Source organism: Tiliqua scincoides, chromosome 2 (assembly GCF_035046505.1).
Source record: "Tiliqua scincoides isolate rTilSci1 chromosome 2, rTilSci1.hap2, whole genome shotgun sequence".
NCBI classification, from domain to species: Eukaryota; Metazoa; Chordata; class Lepidosauria; order Squamata; family Scincidae; genus Tiliqua; species Tiliqua scincoides.
Window position 1 is genome coordinate 161,997,024 of NC_089822.1, and position 19,385 is coordinate 162,016,408.

General features: G+C 41.8%; 1 protein-coding gene across 2 annotated transcripts in view; it reads left to right on the top strand.

Moving 5' to 3' along the window:
• Positions 1-19,385, top strand: part of TBCD (tubulin folding cofactor D) — a 166,445-nt gene that overhangs the window by 119,265 nt on the left and 27,795 nt on the right. For both annotated transcript variants that reach the window (XM_066618583.1, XM_066618584.1), the window contains exons 23-29: positions 1,876-1,898; positions 8,707-8,738; positions 11,725-11,787; positions 12,549-12,625; positions 13,198-13,279; positions 15,753-15,871; positions 18,434-18,525. In XM_066618583.1, coding sequence (XP_066474680.1) covers positions 1,876-1,898; positions 8,707-8,738; positions 11,725-11,787; positions 12,549-12,625; positions 13,198-13,279; positions 15,753-15,871; positions 18,434-18,525 — 488 coding nt within the window. The remainder of the gene's footprint in view (positions 1-1,875; positions 1,899-8,706; positions 8,739-11,724; positions 11,788-12,548; positions 12,626-13,197; positions 13,280-15,752; positions 15,872-18,433; positions 18,526-19,385) is intronic.

Sequence of the window (19,385 nt, forward strand, 5' to 3'; positions counted from 1 at the left end):
GGGCTGTCTACACCCCCAGAGGAGGCCAGTGCTGCCCCAGTAAGTACAAAATCTCCCCTTTCACCCCTGGCAGCTGCTTGATCCTGGCAATCGCATTGCTACCTTCTGTCATCCCGCCTGTTTTGAGTCTGTCAGGACTCACCAGAAGTGATGTCATGACCGGAAGTGACATCATCAACAGGAAGAGTTTTTATAATCCTGGGCTGCAATCCTACCCATGCTTACCCAAGTGTAAGTTCCATTGACTATCATTGATAAAAGCATATACATAGTAGCCTGTTAAAAGGACAGATGTGTAACATTGCCCCAAATGCAGTCACATACCATGGTAGCATCAAGTCTAATATACTAAAAATAAAATATTGAAATGAATGGGGGTGATTGTGAGGAGCTCCAGAAGGATCTCTCCAAACTGGCAGAATGTGCAGCAAAATGGCAGATGCGTTTCAATGTAAGTGTAAGTGTAAAGCCATGCACATTGGGGCAAAAAATCAAAACTTCACATGTAGGCTGATGGGTTCTGAGCTGTCTGTGACAGATCAGGAGAGAGATCTTGGGGTGGTGGTGGACAAGTCGATGAAAGTGTCGACCCAATGTGCGGCGGCAGTGAAGAAGGCCAATTCTATGCTTAGGATCATTAGAAAAGGTATTGAGAACAAAATGGCTAATATTATAATGCCGTTGTACAAATCAATGGTAAGGCCACACCTGGAGTATTGTGTCCAGTTCTGCTCGCCACATCTCAAAATGGATATAGTGGAAATAGAAAAGGTGCAAAAGAGAGTGACTAAGATGATTACTGGACTGGGGCACCTTCCTTATGAGGAAAGGCTATGGCGTTTGGGCCTCTTCAGTCTAGGAAAGAGACACCTGAGAGGGGACATGATTGAGACATACAAAATTATGCATGGGAAGGATAAAGTGGATAGAGAGATGCTCTTTACACTCTCACATAACACCAGAACCAGGGGACATCCACTAAAATTGAGTGTTGGGAGGGTTAGGAAAGACAATATTTCTTTACTCAGCGTGTGGTCAGTCTGTGGAACTCCTTGCCGCAGGATGTGGTGACGGCGTCTAGCCTGGATGTCTTTAAAAGGGGATTGGACAAGTTTCTTGAGGAAAAATCCATTACGGGTTACAAGCCATGATGTGTATGTGCAACCTCCTGATTTTAGAAATGGGCTACGTCAGAATGCCAGATGCAAGGGACGGTACCAGGATGCAGGTCTCTTGTTATCTGGTGTGCTCCCTGGGGCATTTGGTGCGCCGCTGTGAGATACAGGAAGCTGAACTAGATAGGCCTATGGCCTGATCCAGTGGGGCTGTTCTTATATTCTTATGGGGTCCACCTGGAATTGGCTCGTGACCCATCTCGTGGGTCCTGTCTCACAGTTTGACAAACACTGCCTCAGAGTTTACTAGGGTCCTTCATTAATGGTTTTTGAGATGTACTCTGAATGACAATTAATTCTAAGTAATCACAGCTTTTTGCCTGAGGTATATGAACGTCTGTATGAATTAGGAAAGGATGGAAACTTCTTACACATGCAATTTGAAACATCAGCACATACAGAATTGTTACAGCATATTGAGAGGAAATTAAGGTTCGCTACAAGAGCTTCTTAAGCAGACTTATAAGTGATCATCATTTTTTATGACAATAGATGTTGTTTTGATGGATATAACAAGCTGTATGTCTTCTCAAAAACAGGTGAAACAGTACCAAATCACATAGCACTTTCTTAGATATATATAGTTGAAATATATGATTAGCACTTGCATTTATATAATACCAAAAGAGAAAAATTAGGTGGAATGTGGGCAAAATGGAAATTGTTCTTGAAAAACTCAGTGTCAATTTTTTTTTTGCAGCTTTGTCGTCGTCAGCTATATCGGTAAGAGATTTGTTTCAGTTGTGCCAATGATTTGGGGGATAAATAGAAAGGCTCTTCATATATGTAACCAAACAAGCAATATATGATAATTCATAACATCTCAGCAAGTGTTCAGGTGCCTACATTTATGCTTTATTCCGTAAGAGTAGGGATAGCTTGGATGGTATGTGATCATATCAGAATTTAGAGTATGGCTTAGGAAGCAGAATGTGTTCAAAAAAAGAAACAGGCGCACCTTAACGTTCATCCACTTGACTTTTATCTCTTTGCTCTTTCAGCGACTTTCAGTTAGAACTATATTTCAAATTCCATCCACATGCTTTCCTCTTTTGTCCAATTTCATCCAAACATTTCATCAGCTGAAAACTGGAAGTCACAGTTTTTGGCTTTCCAGAGGCCTCAGAAGGCCTTCTGAGGGCCGGGAAGGCCAGTCGCATTTGGAGGATTTTGGGTGCCCAAATCCACAGATTTCATTATCCTCAGATTTCGGCATCCGTCGAGGTTCTGGGAACAGAACCCCCATGGATCCCTGTATTAGGAGCAATATTATCAGGTTAAATATAGACATTCAAAAAAATTTTCTCTTCCAACGTAGTTTTGATGCCTTGTCATAAATAGAATGAATTGTAAAATTAAGAACTTAGATTGGAAAGGAAAGATGATTATGACCAGGTCTTGCATTAATGTTCCAACCATTCAACTAAAAACATGTTAAGGCATGAAGTTGTTAAGGCATGTTAATAACATGAAGAAGTTGTTAAGGCAAGATCTTACAATGCTTTATTCCTAATAACGTATTGCTACAGAAAAAGTGAAGAAATGAAACAGCACAGCAATTGAAAACTCCCATCATACTCTCATGGCCCAATCCTATTAGGGCCTCTTGCTGCTAGAATAAGCTGCTAGAATAAGCATTCTGACAGCAGTAAGACCCTTTATGGCTGTTACAAAGTGTGACACACCGTCCTGAGCAACCAGGTCTGCACACCAGTGCCCGTCCACATCCCCTGGCACTGATAAGTCACTGCAGGGGTGGGAGGGAGGTGGGGAATGGGAGGAACGGGGTGGAGATCAGGGCAGGAGGAGGGTGGATTGAGGCCAAGAAGGGGTAAGTATTGCTACAGTGGCACTACTGAGATCCTATCCCCCTTTCTTGCCTTGATCCTCCTTCCCAGGTCCATTTGAACTTGCATCAGCTAGTTTGTTGGTGCAGGTCTGAGTAGACCCATTCAGGCAGCAAGGGCTGACTTACCTAGAAGAAATCTTTGGGGCCTGAAAGTCCCCCGTGGGATACAGCATGTTCCCTATTGGCAAGACTTCGTTGCTGCGCAGGGAGTTAGGTAGGATGTCAGTCACATATTTTGCATTTGACACACTTCATATGCAAAATTGTATCCTTTAGTAATAGCTACTGTTCTGACTTCATGTACTCAAGATGACTATCCTGCAGTTACCACTATCTTGTAGTCACTTTTCATTAAATCACAATTAATGATTATTTTTATTAAAAATATTTATATACTACTTTTCATTTAAAAATTTCACAAAAGTGGTCTACATAGCTAAATATGAACTTGAAATGAATGGTTCCTGTTCTAAAAGAAACCTCAGTCTAAAAAACACTAGCAAACAGCTGCTATAAAAGATGCTATATTGGGATATATAGGAACCATTGCCCTTCTTTGCTAAACTGAAAAGGATCATCATTTTAAAACTACTGTTGCCTGGTTCTGTACTTAAAATTACTAAAGCCTAAACTTTAAAATTCTCACTTAAAATTAAAATGCTCATTTCATCCATGATTAAAATACTCACTTCACCCATGATGTGCTTGCTGTTAAAGGTTTGGAAAAGATTTGAGCCTTTGTTGGGAGAAGATATACAGAGAAGAACCTATTAAACCATTTTCTTTCTTTTTATGTAAGCAACATGTGTTGCTATTAATGGCAATTTTCAGTCTGTGAAGAAAATACACTACATGTACAGTCGTGCATCATTTAACGACAGGGATGCAGACCGGCACCCCTGCCATCAAAGCTGGGCTTGATGTTAAACGAAGCCTCCGAAGCTGAGGCTTTTCTGATACCCGCAGAGGCAGCGGCATCTGCACACTGCCTCTGCAAGGCTCCGAATGGCCCAAACAGCCAAGACAATGCAACTTCCGGTTTCCATTGGGAAATCAGAAGTGGTTTTTTTTTTCCTTATAACGCATTCGGAGGCCCAGGGAATTGAGCCTTCCTCTGGAAACCGGAAGTCATGTCTTTTCGGCTGTTTCCGCCTTTCTGAGCCTCACAGAGGAGCTCAGAAAAGCCCCTGGAGGCAAGGGGAGCACAGCTCCTCTCGGCTTCGGAGACTTGTGGGGGGAGGGGTTCAGGGATTGGTGGCAGCCATTGCTTGTGCAGGTCATCGCTGGTCGGAATGTCACAAAGTGACATTCACCTGTTTTTATCTTGTGGCTATAAATTGGTGATTCTGTATAATGTATTACATTGTTTGTGGAAATGTGCTATTGAACTGATTTTGTAAGAGCAAGATAGTTAGTTTTAATATGGCCCTTTATTTGGGGAAAGAAAGCTAGATTCATTTGGTGCTTTAGTTATTGTGCTGGAGTGTATAATTTGAATACTTCATATTTATAGAGGCCTTACAGTGCCTATTGTGGTTGAGGTAAATTCTTTTAAAGCCTGGGTGGAGCTTCAGTCACAAAAGTTACAAAATGCATTTTTTCACCAAATGCAAGTTTACGTTATAGGTTTCATAAGATACTTAAAATTAGTCTTCAAACTAGCATCATTCTTTTCCTCAGTTATTTTATTTAATAGGGTTTTTCATTTCTGAGTGTGTTAACATACTTTCAGGATATCAAAATACCTTTTAATGGTATGAAGGATTTCCCTTTGGCTTGTTCTGTATTAGCCAGTCACCTTCATTTTTAATATGCAAGTACTATGTTGAACAAGTTGAACTGGTTTTCTGAAGAAGCAGTCAAGGTTTTCAGTAGAAAAGTGGTTTCTTTGGTTTTGGAGAAAATAACAGCCATTTGTCTAGGAGCATCAGAAAACATATTTTTTTCCCCCCATGCTTTTATTTACCAATTTCTGGAATGGAGACTTCCGTTACAGTAAAATGAAACACCTTTTCAGAGGACCAAGTGATTACCTGAACCTGAGTTATATTTCTGTTTGTGGGGTAAATCAGGAGAGACAGCCCAATCCTGAGCTGCCCGGAGGTCCCGGACCCGGCGGCTCCACGGAGGGCTGCCGCTGGATCCTGCACCTCCTGCGCTACTGCGGGAGGCTCCTCAGGAGAAGGGGACATTCGTCCCCTTCCCCTGAGTAGGGGAAGCAGCCCTGCAATGGGGCTACGCACTTTAGCAGCGACCAAAAGGTCGCCACTAAAGTAAAGGCACTCGTGTAGGGTGAGCAGCCCTGCACAAGCTGCCTGGGTCCTGCGGAGCTTGGCTCAGCGGATCCGCTTCTCTCCCTCCCCCGACATGCCTCCCCCACGCCCCCGGCCATGCCTCCCTCCTTCCTGGAATGCCTCCCCCATGTCCCCGCCTCCCGTTCCGCAGGGGGGTCCGGGGGACCACGGAGCTGCGGAACCCGGGTGATCAACGGGCGCTAGTCCAGCACTGACCAGTGCTGGGCTAACTCCGGCGGGAACCCGGCGGTAAGCCCCACAGATGTGCCTTACAGCACGTTTGCGACTGAGGTCCACGGTGCGGAGCTGTGCTGCGGACCTCAGGATTGGGCTCTGAGTCTGACTAAAACAATAAAGTTACATAATTTGTGTGATGAGTTAGAAATTCTGGACAATTGAATGTAGTATTTTCCAAACAAAGGGTGCTGTACAAAATACAGACTTTTGGATTTCTTCATCATGCCCACCTTTCTTTTTCTCATTCTTGTCATTTATCTTGACAATTAGCTGGAGGAAGAGTTCCCTAGTTTTTGCCTTGCTTTTGAATTTTTTCTAATGGATTGATATAGCCACCTATGATTTTATTAGCCATTGATATAGCCACCTATGATTCAATTAGGCAAGAAATGAAGGCTTTTGGTACCAGGTTACCAGTACCTTGCTTCTCCCTTAACATTCAAGTGCCAATTAAAACAAGTACACTCTCGTACATGTCTTTAAAAGTCTTGTCTGCCCTCTGGAACTTTGCTGCAATTTTTTCCTTGTCAATTCTATTATTAAACTGTATATCATAGGGATACAGCCTATGGCCCATTGGCATCATGAATGATTCAAGGGTGAACTTAACATTACAACAGACATGAGGGGCTGTTGAAAATGGTCGTCCCATGTCATCCTTCCCTTTCTCCTTCTAATAGCTGCCATTACCTGTGACATAATGTTATGTGATAAGTTTTCTTGTCCTGTTCCACATAATTGACAGTCATTAGTAGGAAAACAGACCATGTCAGAATGTTATGTCACAGGTAAACCAAATTGTATAGAAGAAGAGAGTAGAATGCAAATGCAAATGAACTGTTCTGGGAAACCTTCATGTGTCTGTCATAAGCATGTGGTATGGTTCTCAGTAGCATTAAAGAGAACTTAGTACAGGTGGGCTGCCTTATCTGTGGGTATGGAACCCACAGATTTCATCATCCTTGCATTCCAAACTCATGGCAGGGGCCCCACCTAGACCTTCCGAACATGACTGAAGCTGTGAAGACTTATGACATGTCCTTCCAGGGAGGCCACATGCAGCCGCCCTGGCCCTCAGAATATGCTCTAGTTGCATCCAGAGGGTTTGGGGGGCCCTAATCCATGGATTTAAGCATTTGTGGATTTCTGTACCTGTGGGGGTTCTGGGAACCGAACCCCTGCCGATAACAAGGATTTGTATGTTGAAATTTTGAATAACCACAGATTGAAGTGGAATGAAAGTAAAGTTATAGCTACTATGGAATTAGCCTTTTAAAATCCTATGAATGTAATATTTTGTTGTTCATTAATACAGAGATTATGTCCTTCCTTGGCTTGGTGGAATTAATGTCATGGCAATCTTAAACAAGCATGTGTTGAAGATTCATATTTTTTCAGATGAGATTAAATTTTCTAGGCCGGGGTGTCCAAAGTTTTTGGCAGGAGGGCCACATTATCTCTCTGACACTGTGTTGGGGGCCAGGGGGAAAAAAGAATTCATTTACATATAAAATTTGAATAAATTTCCTTAAGTTTACATAAATGAATATATTAAAGATGAACTTATATGAATTAATGAAGTTCTTGCAATAGCTCAAGGCCGATAAAAGGCATAGCACAAAGCAAGGCTGGCCTTTCCTTTGCTGCCGCTACTGTGTCACAGACGTGAAACAGCAAGCAGTGGAGGGAGCCCTCATCCCACAGACCATGCGAGAGGTCAAATAATTGCCCTCACACTGAGAGCAGTTGCAGCGGGCCAGTGCGGGCTCCAACAAATCACTAGAGGGCCAGAGGCTCTTTGGAGACTGGGGGCTCCCTGAGGGCTGCATTGAGAGGCCTCGAGGGCCGCAAGTGGCCCCAGGGCTGGGGTTTGTGCACCCCTGTTCTAGGCCACTGAAAAAATGAGCCTATAAGGACTGGTATCGGTATAATATCCACTGATTTAGTCATAGTGGCAGGAACAGTTGGAGGACTGGTGAGAGGGCTCTGAAGAACATTACCTTTGAGGAGGAACAGAACCAGGAACTGTGACAATTGAACCTCAGCCTGAGTGAAGAAGCCTTGATATCACAGAGACCATAAAGTAAAATAAAAAAATTCTGGCCATGACCCAGCAGCCTCTTTCTAGAAAGTGGAGGAGGAATTTTTTTCCCCATGCACATGGTTGCAGATCTGGTAATGCAGTCACAGCAAGAAGGCTGACGACTTTCTGCCCCCCTTTCCCACACCTCAAACAGCTGCCAATACTGCAAATTCTGGAAGCTGTAATAATGTCTTTCAGGAGCAGCACCAGCTAGTGCTAAAACTCTTAGAGGACTGGGGAGAGGGCTCTGAAGAATATTTGTTTCTCTGGTACCTGTCTTTGTTCCTGTTGCTACTGTAGGGGAGTAGAGCCTAGTGCTGTGGCAGTTAGATGTCAGTCTGGCTTCATTTGATACCATCAACAGCACCTGATGTTCAGAACACAGATTGCTTGAAAGTAATTTGTCTTGTCTCAGGAATTCTCCGACTTGCAACGTACCAGTATTGAGAGCATATCTTCTCTGATGCTTGGATGCACTTCATGGAATATATCGTTTGGCAATATTCACCTATAAACTGATTTTATTGGGAACCACTGAAATTTCCACATTGTTGTTGAAGAGGTGGTCTAGAAATACTCTAAATAATTTAATACTTCCCTCCCCCCAAGCCCCTTTTGTTATACCAAAGCCTCTATATCTTTCCCAGCATCATTGACGATATACGAGCCATAGGTGCATTTGCACTTCAGAATGCTTCCACATAATCTCTGTCTTTTAGTGGAATGAGAACAATTGGTTTGAATACCATCTTATGGGCTCTATTCAATTAGCTGATTAGGAGCACTGAAGGAAAAGTTGAAATGGGAATTGTTGTAGAGGGTAAAAATGATGTCATAGCTGCCGTCCATGTAGCACCCATTAATTTGTTGCCTGTAGCTAAAACACATTTTATATAAACAAGAAGCAAAATAAGACAGAGTTGATGCATTGTATCCACTAAGGTGGATTTTGACAAGACATGAAAGCTTAGAATCATACTATTTTTTACCTCTGTTCCTCATGTTCTGCAAAGGATTGAAAATAAGTTTAGTTCTTCAGTTGATATATTTTTCCTTTTGTTTTTTCAGTGGTTTAGGTGGAGAGCTAATGAGATCAGCTGGTATGTTACTTGACATATGTATGTTGGTGCTGTTTTTAATTTATATGTTCATATTACATGACCATGGATTCTGTGCTTTTTTCATTCTGATTTCTTAAGTATGCTAGCAATAAACTTACTTGGAAAGTGAGTCCCATGTTAAGATCCTGCAAGTGGAGTTCATGTTTCCCCTCGCTCTTTCAAAAAGTCCCTATTCAATAAAGCATCCCTACCCAGAAACTCAAATACACAGATAAAACACCAACAGGTCCCAAATTGGCTGGGCTCTTTGGCACTATTCCAGCAGCCACCAGCAAGCCAGTTTTCCCTTTTATAACTGCAAAACAAGGAGTGGGGCCTTGGGTAGAGTTCAGTTGGTAACTAGCTTTGGCCTTAGAGAAGTGATTCCCAAACATTTTCAACTGGCAGCTCCCTTGACCTACTGGACCATTAGGGCTACAGTCACCATTAGGGCTACAATCCTATATACTGTATAGGGCAGCGGGTTATTTGCAAGGATTCCAAGGCTCCCCTGGCTGGTTTCTGTGAATCCCCAGGGAGCCATGACTCACAGTTTGGGAACCACTGCTCTAGAGGGATGTTTTTTTCCTCCTTTAGCAGGCAACCCTTTCCATTTCTAGCACTTGGATTATTGTTTTATAGCCTAATCCTAAACTGCCCATTTTGCTGGGACTGCCGTGGCACCAAAATGGCTGCCATGGCATCCAGTGCACACCAAGGCGGCCGCCAGCGGCTCCTCGGGGGAAGGAGAGTTTCGTCTCCTTCCCCCAGGTAAGGGAAGTAGCCCCTCAATGGGGCTACTTGATTTTGTGGCAACCCTTGGGCTGCCGTAGAATTGAGAGCCTCCATGTCAGCTGTGCTGCCTGACAGAGCTCAGAATCCAGTGGAGCTCAGCTCCACTGGTCTGGCCTCCCACCTGCCCCATGTCCTCCCCAAGCATGCCTCCTCCTCGCCCTTCCCCCGCCTCCCCCCATGCCCGCACCTAACTTTCAACTGCCTGGTGGTTCGGGTCACTGCGGAGTGGTGGAGCACTAGTGTTCCACTGATGCTAGCCCAGTGCCAGCTGCTGCTGGGCTAGTTCTGGTGTTTGGCCAGCGCTAAGCCTTGCAAACATGTTTAGGCTTGCAAATGCTAAGCCAGCATGCACTGTTCAGGATTGGGCTCTTAATAATCTCTGAAGGCCCTCTTTGTAGTCCACCAAAAGAGATCTGTATGCTGTTTGTGTTATTGATAGTTCTCATCTTTAGTTCTTTCATCTTCTTGGTTCATGGTGGGGAAAAAGCTTGAATAGGCCTACCCTATTCTCTGCCCTGATTTGTATCAAGGTGTACTGCCGCCTCCCCATAACTGTTTTTAGGAGCATAAGCTTCTATTTATTACTCATCTGGGGGCTCCAATGGCAAAAGGGAGCTTTGCTTCTGTGCTTTCCTTCTCAAGAAGTCTCTCATTGATTTAATTTAAGAAATGCTTCACTGCAATGAACACATGTGGAGGTTTAGTTTGGTGTCTCTATATGCAACTGTTATTGTGGGTGTTTGGAGAGTAACTTTGGTTATACAGGTAGAGCCTATTTATCTGTGTTAGTTCCATTCCGTGACTTGGCGCGATTAACAAAAAACGCATTCTGCTAAATCCCATAGAGTTACGAAAATAGGCTGTAGCCTGACACTTCCAGATGGAAGGAAACTAAGGCAGCTGTTATCAATCCCCTCCCCTTCCCCCACCTCCCCCTCCTTTCACAGGTGGGATCCTGAGCTTGCTTGGGAAACCTCCCAACAGCACTGTAGGTTATCCTTCTCCTCTTTGCTACTGCCGCTCCTGCAGCCCTCCCTGGCCGCCGCCATCATGGAAGCTCCTCTGCCCCAGAGCATGGGACTTGCAGTCCGGCCCTCTGCTCACCCTCACCTGTCTCTCCAAGGCTTCCCAAGGCTTGCTTGGGAAGGCTTGCTTGAGCAGGAGAGTCTGCATCATCGGGGGGAGGGGATTTGGCAAACACTCCCTGGGTTTTTTAAAACAATCCCCTCTCCTCCCACTCCTGCCTCCCCCTTCATACTCATCCCTCCCTGTTGCTAGCTGCCCAGCTTCTTTCACAGTTGGGATGCTGATCTTTTAAGAGTCCAGCCCTATGCGTTTCTACTCAGAAGTAAGCCCCATTGTAGTCAATGGGGCTTACTCCCAGGAAAGTGTGGAGAGGATTATAGGCTATATCTCATGCTTTGCTTGGTGGGAAGGCTTGCTTGTGTCTGTGATAGTCTGCACCATGGGGGGGGGGTTGCTTGTGTTGGTGATTGCCTGCACCATCTCAATGGGGGGGGGGGATTTGGCAAACACTCCTTGGGTTTTTTAAAGCAATCCCCTCTGTTGCTACCACACCTGTCCCTGTGTGTGTGTGTGTGTGTGAGAGAGAGAGAGAGAGAGAGAGAGAGCTCCACCTTGCTGCACATGTTCTGGCTACAGAGATTTTCGACCCCCCCTTCCCCTCTTCAGCCTCTTTGCTGGCCCAGGGGCTTCAGGAATGTTACTGTTCCTTGCAAGGGGAACCTCTTCCAGGGCTCCAGGTCTATTTCCCTGCCTGGGCGAGGTGGAGCCTTTTTGCAGTGTTTTGGGCTGCCTGGAAACAGATCGAGATGCCAGCAGGGCAAAGAAGGCAAAGGTGTGTGCGACTTTCAGTTCCCCCCACGACATTGGCGTTGAGACCAATCCACAGATAAAAAAATCCATGAATAAATAGGCTGCACCTGTATAGTAATGTATAGCTCACATTTTTAGTGTTAGAATGTTCATTAGAATTCTTTCTGTGCTAATTGTTAAGCATCCAAAGTACATGATGTGTAACAATACCAATTTAACAGTTGTATTTGCATGAGCTGCAACTGTGAGTCAGAATATCTGTATACAAGTTCCACGGACTTCAGAGAAATATACCAACAAAGAACTGTATTTTTTTATGTCTTCAGAAATGATGTAATTTTTTTTTGTTTTCTAGTTTGCACTTTAATTGAAAAGTTGTCACTTTCAAAAATGCCTTTTAGAGAAGACCCCATTATTGGTAGGTTGTTTCAACTATATCCTGTCTGTTGGAGATGATAGCCCAATTCCAGGGCATAGTTGTGTTGATTTCCCTTGCCTTAAGAAGTGTGGCTGACATTGATGCTCCTGTTTCCTATTGTTAAAGGCTGTTGTTTAGGGCTGTACTTTCCTGATATGGTTGTAATTGACCCAGTAATTCTGCCTGTTACTTCCTTTTGTCACTGGCAGCATGATGCTGTAGAATATAATTGCAGCAGGATGTTTGGGGGGGGGGGTTACTATGGAATGTAATGGAGACAGTAGAGGGTGTGGCAGTGGCAGCAATATCACTCAACCCAAAATCCTTTTGTGCCCTGCACCTTGTTCTGCCATACACACGATATATATAGAATATTATTGCTGGAAGCACCTTTTGTGTAACTGGATGGTGAAATAAATTGAAATAAAGCATGCAATAAATAACTTAGCTCTAAAATCAAGTGTAACTCTGGGTAAAAAAACTGCTATGAAGACTTACAGAAATCTCTTAAAAATCTGTTCATTTAATTTAGAATAAAATTATTATTCTAATCTAATCTAATCTAATTAGATTAGATCTAATTCTAGATCTAATCTAGAATTAGATCTAATCTAATTCTATTCTAATCTAATCATTATTCTAATAAATTATTATTCTTAATCATTAATTGATTTATATTAATTTGGAGTTAAAAATAAGAATAGACAAATATTGAATATTAAGTAACAAGTGTACTACCAAATATGGTTTTTCCCCTCCAGATGGCTGGCAGTGGCTGATAAATGACAGTTTACAGAATCTTCACCTTGTTTCCAGCAATGCAAGGCAGCAAATAAAAGTATGGTGCTTATTGTTATTTCCTGTGTTTATTGAACATAATTCTCAAAAGCAAGCATTTTCATTGTTATGTTTTACCTATTTCTTTTAGAGGTAATTGCTGAACTTTCTTGTGTAACATGTGACAGGAGAATTTAAGGTTGTAAAAGTATCATTTTTAGCATGTATTTCCATGCAATAGAAATTGACTTGTGAAAGAACAGAAATAATGGGAGGCTGCCTTCATTTTAGGTATGAATGAAGTAATTCCATATTTTCAAAAAGTTTTGGACTACATAATTGAAATATCAGAGAGAAAACTTAACTTTTAAACTTATATGGAACTGAAAGCACTTGTCATAGATGCTGTCATAGCACCTATTATAGATGCATAGGAAATAATTAAACAAAGCACAACCATATGGAAGCTCCCTCTTCAAGGAAAATGACATAGATGTGGTGGCTGTGTCAGTGAGCCCTAAATGAATACAAAGAGATTTAGGTACTTCCTTTTTTCGGCAAAATAACTATTTACTTCTTTAGAGTACAATTTGAAAAAAAAAAAATTCTTATAGAGTTTTGCCTTTGTTTTAGGAATCCGCAATCTCTGCATTAGCTGCTCTGTGTAATGAATATTATTGCATTGAAGAGGGAGGAGCAAATCCAGCTCAACAAGGTAATGACTCACCAGTTTTGTCTCTGTCTTCATTAAGGGATAACCTATAGTGATGTTGTTAGCTAGAAAAATTTCAATAGAGGCAAAGATAGCACTTACATAAACACTAAAGTGGTTAGCAGCTTCTCAGGATCGGCCCAGTTGTGGAGGCTTTTAAGATGCACTTAATTGGAGTTGATGGTAGTTAAAATGTATTGCTTACTCCTGCTGGGGAAATGTCTTGAAGAAACGAAAGAATTCTGATTCGCACATGCATTGGACAATGTTGTTTGTAATGTCCCTAACAAATTACCACTCCCAGTTTTCATTTGAATTAAACCCACTGCCGTATCTGCTGCCTTCACCGCCCTTAATTCTGTGCTGTTTGAAGATGAAACCTTGCAATCGTTTCAGTGGGTTGTTTAAGACATTCCCATAAATAACACTGGACAGCGAATGTTTACAAAGGTCATACCCCAAGATTAAATTAGTCATTTCTTATCAGTTTTGAGGTGCTGAACCCAAATATGACAATGGAAATGAAAAATTGGCTGAAGTTTGTGAGAGATCCACAATAGACAGACACAATAGACACAATAGACAGACACAATAGACACAAAAGACATGTACTTGTAAATGTCTGCACCTTTTCCACCACCTATGTATGCAGAGTGTTTAGTTTCTCCTAAATTAGAGCCAATCGCCAGATTTCATTGCCATTTTCATGTTTAGCACATTGAAATTAATAAAGATTAGCTATTTACATTTCAGAGACAAATTGTGTGTTGTCCTGTGAGATTAGATAGAAATTTAATAAAAACAGTACTTCATAGGAAGTGTACAAAGATCAGAGCTTTTTACATTAAAAAATTTTAGATGGACATGATCGTGCAACATCCATTCAAAATTGCAAGTCGCAAAAATCAGCAAATGTCAATACCTAGTTGGTATCCAGCCACATTCTTTATATCATATTATGTAGACACTGCCATATGTGCTGTCCTTTTTCCCTTCCCCAGTATCTTAGGAACTGGAATTAAAGGAGTGTGGTTTGTGGAAGTGAGATTGCGGACAGGAAGTGGCATCCCAATTTCAGTAGTCTGATCTGAACAGATTTACAGGCGTTCTCTCACCAGTGATAAAAAGCCTGTGCCCATACGCTTCAATAAGCAAAACAGCATTCATACTTGGCTTCTCATTGTTACCAGGCATGATAGTCGACCTGCAGAGCTTGATGCTATGGAATTTAACAATAGAGTGAAGGCCTAGCTTGCACCTTCACCACTGGACAGTGAGAAGAAAAATTCCCATGTAGTTGTAATTATATTTCCTTTTTATATTGAATAATCTTTCCCATGTCACACCCTTTCTATTTATAGTTTATGCGCCCTCTTGCCTGTTAATTGTTTTTTTCTTCTTTGTTTCAGTGTTTTTTCTTCAACACTTTAGCTTGTAGCCATTAGTTTTGTTAAATTAATAATGTAGACTGGATAAATTGTATCCTGTTCTCATGCTTTGATTCTCAGGGGCACCTGTCATGTTATGCTCTGCTAGGCATTGTTGGGTGCTTATCAAGAACTATCCTCTGGTTAGTTTTCTGCCACCTTTTAATTTGGTGACTTGTTACTAAGTGAATGTCTTTGAAATTAGTATCAGTGCTGCTGCAATCTCATTATCTAGGGTGTTCTCAGAAAACATTTAAGCAGAAATAGGGTGTCACTGTGTCTTCAGGCTCCTGTGTTTATATATGCCCCTGTAGTTTGGAACTTTTAAATGATTCAGATGCTATCGAAGAGAACTTCTCTAAAGGGAAAAAAAAGCCACATCCAAAACCTGTTTGAGCTTCTCCTGGTGTAATTAAATCTTATTTATACAAACAGGACACAGTGGCTGTCTGTACCCAGCCAGCAATGTCCAACTGCTGCCATATGCAGAATTTACAGACCACTGAAATGGGGTGAACAATGGTGTGCAAACAGCCTCATTCTGATCACAGTGGTAGCTTCATATGCCTGATGGTAACTGGTAACTAGCTGAGAGTTCACATGCACATTGGTTTCAGGTGGCTGGCATGTGCACAGTGATTATTTGAATCTGCCCTCAAGCAGAATTAAAATGGGAGAATCCCACAATTTAATATTTCTTAAGCAAAATACATCACTGGTGTTCCTGGAGAGGGGGTCTGGCTACTGGTGTAAAGTGGCCCCTCCCCCTCCCCTTCAGAGCTAATCATAACTGCAAAAGCTTTTGCTAATAAAGCATCATAGTAAATACTTTGACCAAGGATGGAACCACTGCATATATGTCCTTATTTGATGAATTTTATTGAAACATAGCAAAACATTGTGATAATTTGAGGTCTGTCTCTCAGGAATTCTTGTTTATGCAAGTTTTGGGGCTCTAGAAGGCCATTTTTTTAGGGTTTGTTCCCCTCCGCCCATAGTACTTCTGTCAGTTATAATATATGGATATTGTGACTACTTTATTTTTCTAGATAACCTGGTGAAGCAATACATTTCAAACCTTCAAAGCCCTGAGGAAATGATTCGTTGTGGCTTCTCCCTAGCTTTGGGTGCCCTTCCTCGATTTCTTTTAAGAGGCAAGCTCCAGGAGGTGAGCTAAAATGTAGTCTTTAACCCTGAAGTTTATAGTTTTGTAAGTGCTTGAAAGAATATTTGAATTAAACCTGACTGCTAAATTAAATGTATAATAATGGGTACTGTTATTGCTTTTTATAATCAAACCTCTAGCACTCATAGTATCATTGATGTATGTGGTCTGAAATGTATGGAGCTAAGATGATCAACTTTGTGTTGAGGGACATTCACATCTCTGCTTTCTAATGGGTTACTGTAGGCAAACTTACACATCCTTTGCTAGTGGGCAAATGTGTAACTAACAGGAGTATGAAGGATATATAACTAAATAATGGACAATGGGATATCACCAATCAAGACCAGTGGAAGACTGCCATAGTTTTCTTTCATATTGTCCTTCTGTAATATACATGAACGCTCCTTGTAATGTTCCAAGGGCAAGCTCTTCATCAGTGGTCTACAGTATTTTTCTGTAGCAAAGGAAGCATGTTGATATTTAAATATAAATGTGAGATCTTTTGTTACCTTTGATTACATCTACAAATCTCAGACAACACTTTGAGTGGAAAATAAAAAATAATATTTCAGAGAAGTAAAACGCATAACAGGCAAAACGCATAACATAGCTAGCAAGGGGCGGGGGGGGGTGTGCAGTCTGCCCTTAAGAGGGGTGACACCACAAGTGGTCAAAATCACTAACATTGCAGTGGTTAGGAATAATACCATCATGCTATATGCTGTTGGATGCAGAATTTCCAGCAGAATGCAATTAAAAAACCAGAATGAAATATCTGCTTTCTATCAAAAGTTATGGCCAAAAAACCAGAAAACAAAAAATGCATGGATCCCTGTGGAAAGTGAATCTGGGCCATATTGTGCATTTACTCGTGAGTAGGTGAACATGCCATAGTCCTTTGGAAAGGGCAACCCGAGAGGAATCCAGTGACACCAGAATGGTCCTGATCTGATGGACACAGGCCCCCCCCCAAAACACTCGAGAAGGAGGTACCTCCTTCCAAGCTGATAAATGTATTGAGCCCTATGGAAAGCGAAACTAAGGGCGCAGTCCTAACCCCTTATGTCAGTACTTTCTGGCATAGCAGTGCCAATGGGACGTGTGCTGCATCCTGTAATTGTGTGGCACTCACAGAGGCCTCCTCAAAGTAAGGGAATGTTTGTTCCCTTACATCAGAGCTGCACTGCTGTTAAGTCACTGTTAGAAAGCACTGACACAAGGGGTTAGGATTGTGCCCTAAGTCACATGGCTGTGTTTACTTGCGAGTAAGCAACCATGCATTGGCTCCTGGTCAAGTTGGGCACAGGGTAATGTAAGGCTAGCAGCATGGTCCTGATCTGATGAAAGTGGAGCTCAACAAATGCTCCAGAAGGCTACACCCCCCCCCCCAAAAGAATAAAACACAGGCTTGAGCTGTTAGGTGGGCACTGGGGAGGACTGAAAATCTCACTGATTTATTTGTGGGGGGAGGTGTTATTGCAGGCAGGATACAGAGGCAATTCACTTGGTGGAGCAGGGCTGGCTTCCCATTATTTAATTATTTCTTTTTGTTTGATTTAATTATTTATAATTATTTTAATTTGCTTGATGATGTCACTTCCAGCCATGACATCACTTCTGGTGGGTCCTGGACAGATTGTCATTCTAAAAAGTGGGTCTCAGTGCTAAAAGTTTGGGAACCACTGCCAGAACTCAAAATGAACCAATGAGACGTCCTTGGGGGGGGGGTGACACCCTAGTGACCAAAGTTATGGAAATTCTGGCTTTAGGAATAATGCCATCATGTTATATACCATTTGATGCAGAATTTCATCCATTTTTTAACGTATTTCAATCTCGGGATCCAGATTTTGTTGTGTTTTATTGTTTTTAATTGTCTTTTTATACATATTTATATATTTTATGTTTTTAATATGATTTTATTTGTGAGCTGCCTTGAGTGCCCTTTGCTGGGATAGAAAGGTGGGATAGAAATACTATAAATAAATAAATAAATTGCTTGTGAGAAAATATTCACTGCATTTATTTTCTGGCCCTTATTATTATTCGTCTCATGTCATGACTATTATTATCTCTGTCTCACCTACCTCACAGGGTTGTTGCGAGGATAAAATAAGGGGAGGAACTATGTACACCACCCTGAGCTGCTTAGAGGAAGGTGGTATAAAAAAGTGAAATAATTATTTAATAATTAAATAACTAAATAATTATGGTGCATGAGGTGACAAAAATTTATGAACCCTGGGTGTCAAATGACCTAGCTATGCCACTGCTTGGGAAATAAATTATATTAATGGTGCAGTATCAAGAGGCTTGCATGAGATCATCCCTGCATTCTAAAACTGTTATCTAAACAGATAAATGATGAATTTAGGTTAGAACTAGATGTTCAGTGGCAAATATGGGATTTCCATTTCCCTTTCTGTCATCTGTGTGGAAGGGGTGGGTGTGAGATTTTTTCTTCTATAACCTCTTTCCCAAGCCGCTTTAGCCTCCACAATTTTGGAGATAAGTCATCAGAAGAAAGGCTAATAAAATATTAATTGCCGTCTCTTGTTCCAGGTTTTAGAAGGTTTAAAGAAGGTCGCTAGCATTTCACCCAAATATGTGAGCTTCGCTGAATCCAGAAGGGATGCTCTAAAAGCAGTTGCAAAGTATGTTTGACAGTTTGCTTTGCATATGACTTTATACTTTTCTGGAATATATGAAAACAGTGAAAGTTGACTAAGTTGACTTTGGTTTAAGTCTGTAATCATCCTGTGGATTTTTGGCAAGGCATTTGCAGGATCTTATTTCAAAATAAAGCAGTGGTGCTTGAAAGTTTGATTGTAGTTTTTGTATCTTCATTGGATAATGAAAGAATATTTTGAATTCTTCTTTTAAGAGATAATTAATCAGCCTTTGAGGCTGTCGGCTTCATCTGGAACAGGTATTGTTGCATTTGAGTATCAAGAATGTCTGTCTTAGAAAGATGGAGCTCCCCCCCCCCCCAAAAAAAAAACAAGAGGCATTAATTTGGATCAAACAACAACTTTATTCAAATACATAACATTCAGAATAATCATTTGCAATGGGTACTAACTAATCCTGTTTCAACTCCACCTCTTCGGCCCTAAGCCCTTCAGAATTTGGGATGTTTATCTCTGCTCTCAGCCCTAGTTTATTCTCTAAGGTGGTCTGGAATCCTCTTGAGTGCCTCGGGATGCTCACCAAGCTATAATACACCTCCTTCCCATAGAACACCTGCCAGTTGTGACCAGTGATTCAGCTGTGAAGTGGATTAAAAATATCAATCCTGTCTAGTAGCCAGTCTGGTAAGGGGGCAAAAAAATTCAAACTTGGCCATGACATGACTTGCTAGTCCCATACTGTTGTCATGGTTTGAGGTTGTGTTTATGGCCAAACTGAAGTGCATCCAAACTCTACCCCCTTAATGTTACATTCCCAAGACCTCTCTTCCAGAATCATGCCTTCTTCCACACAGGTTTCAGGGAGAGACAGTCTCTAGCTTGGA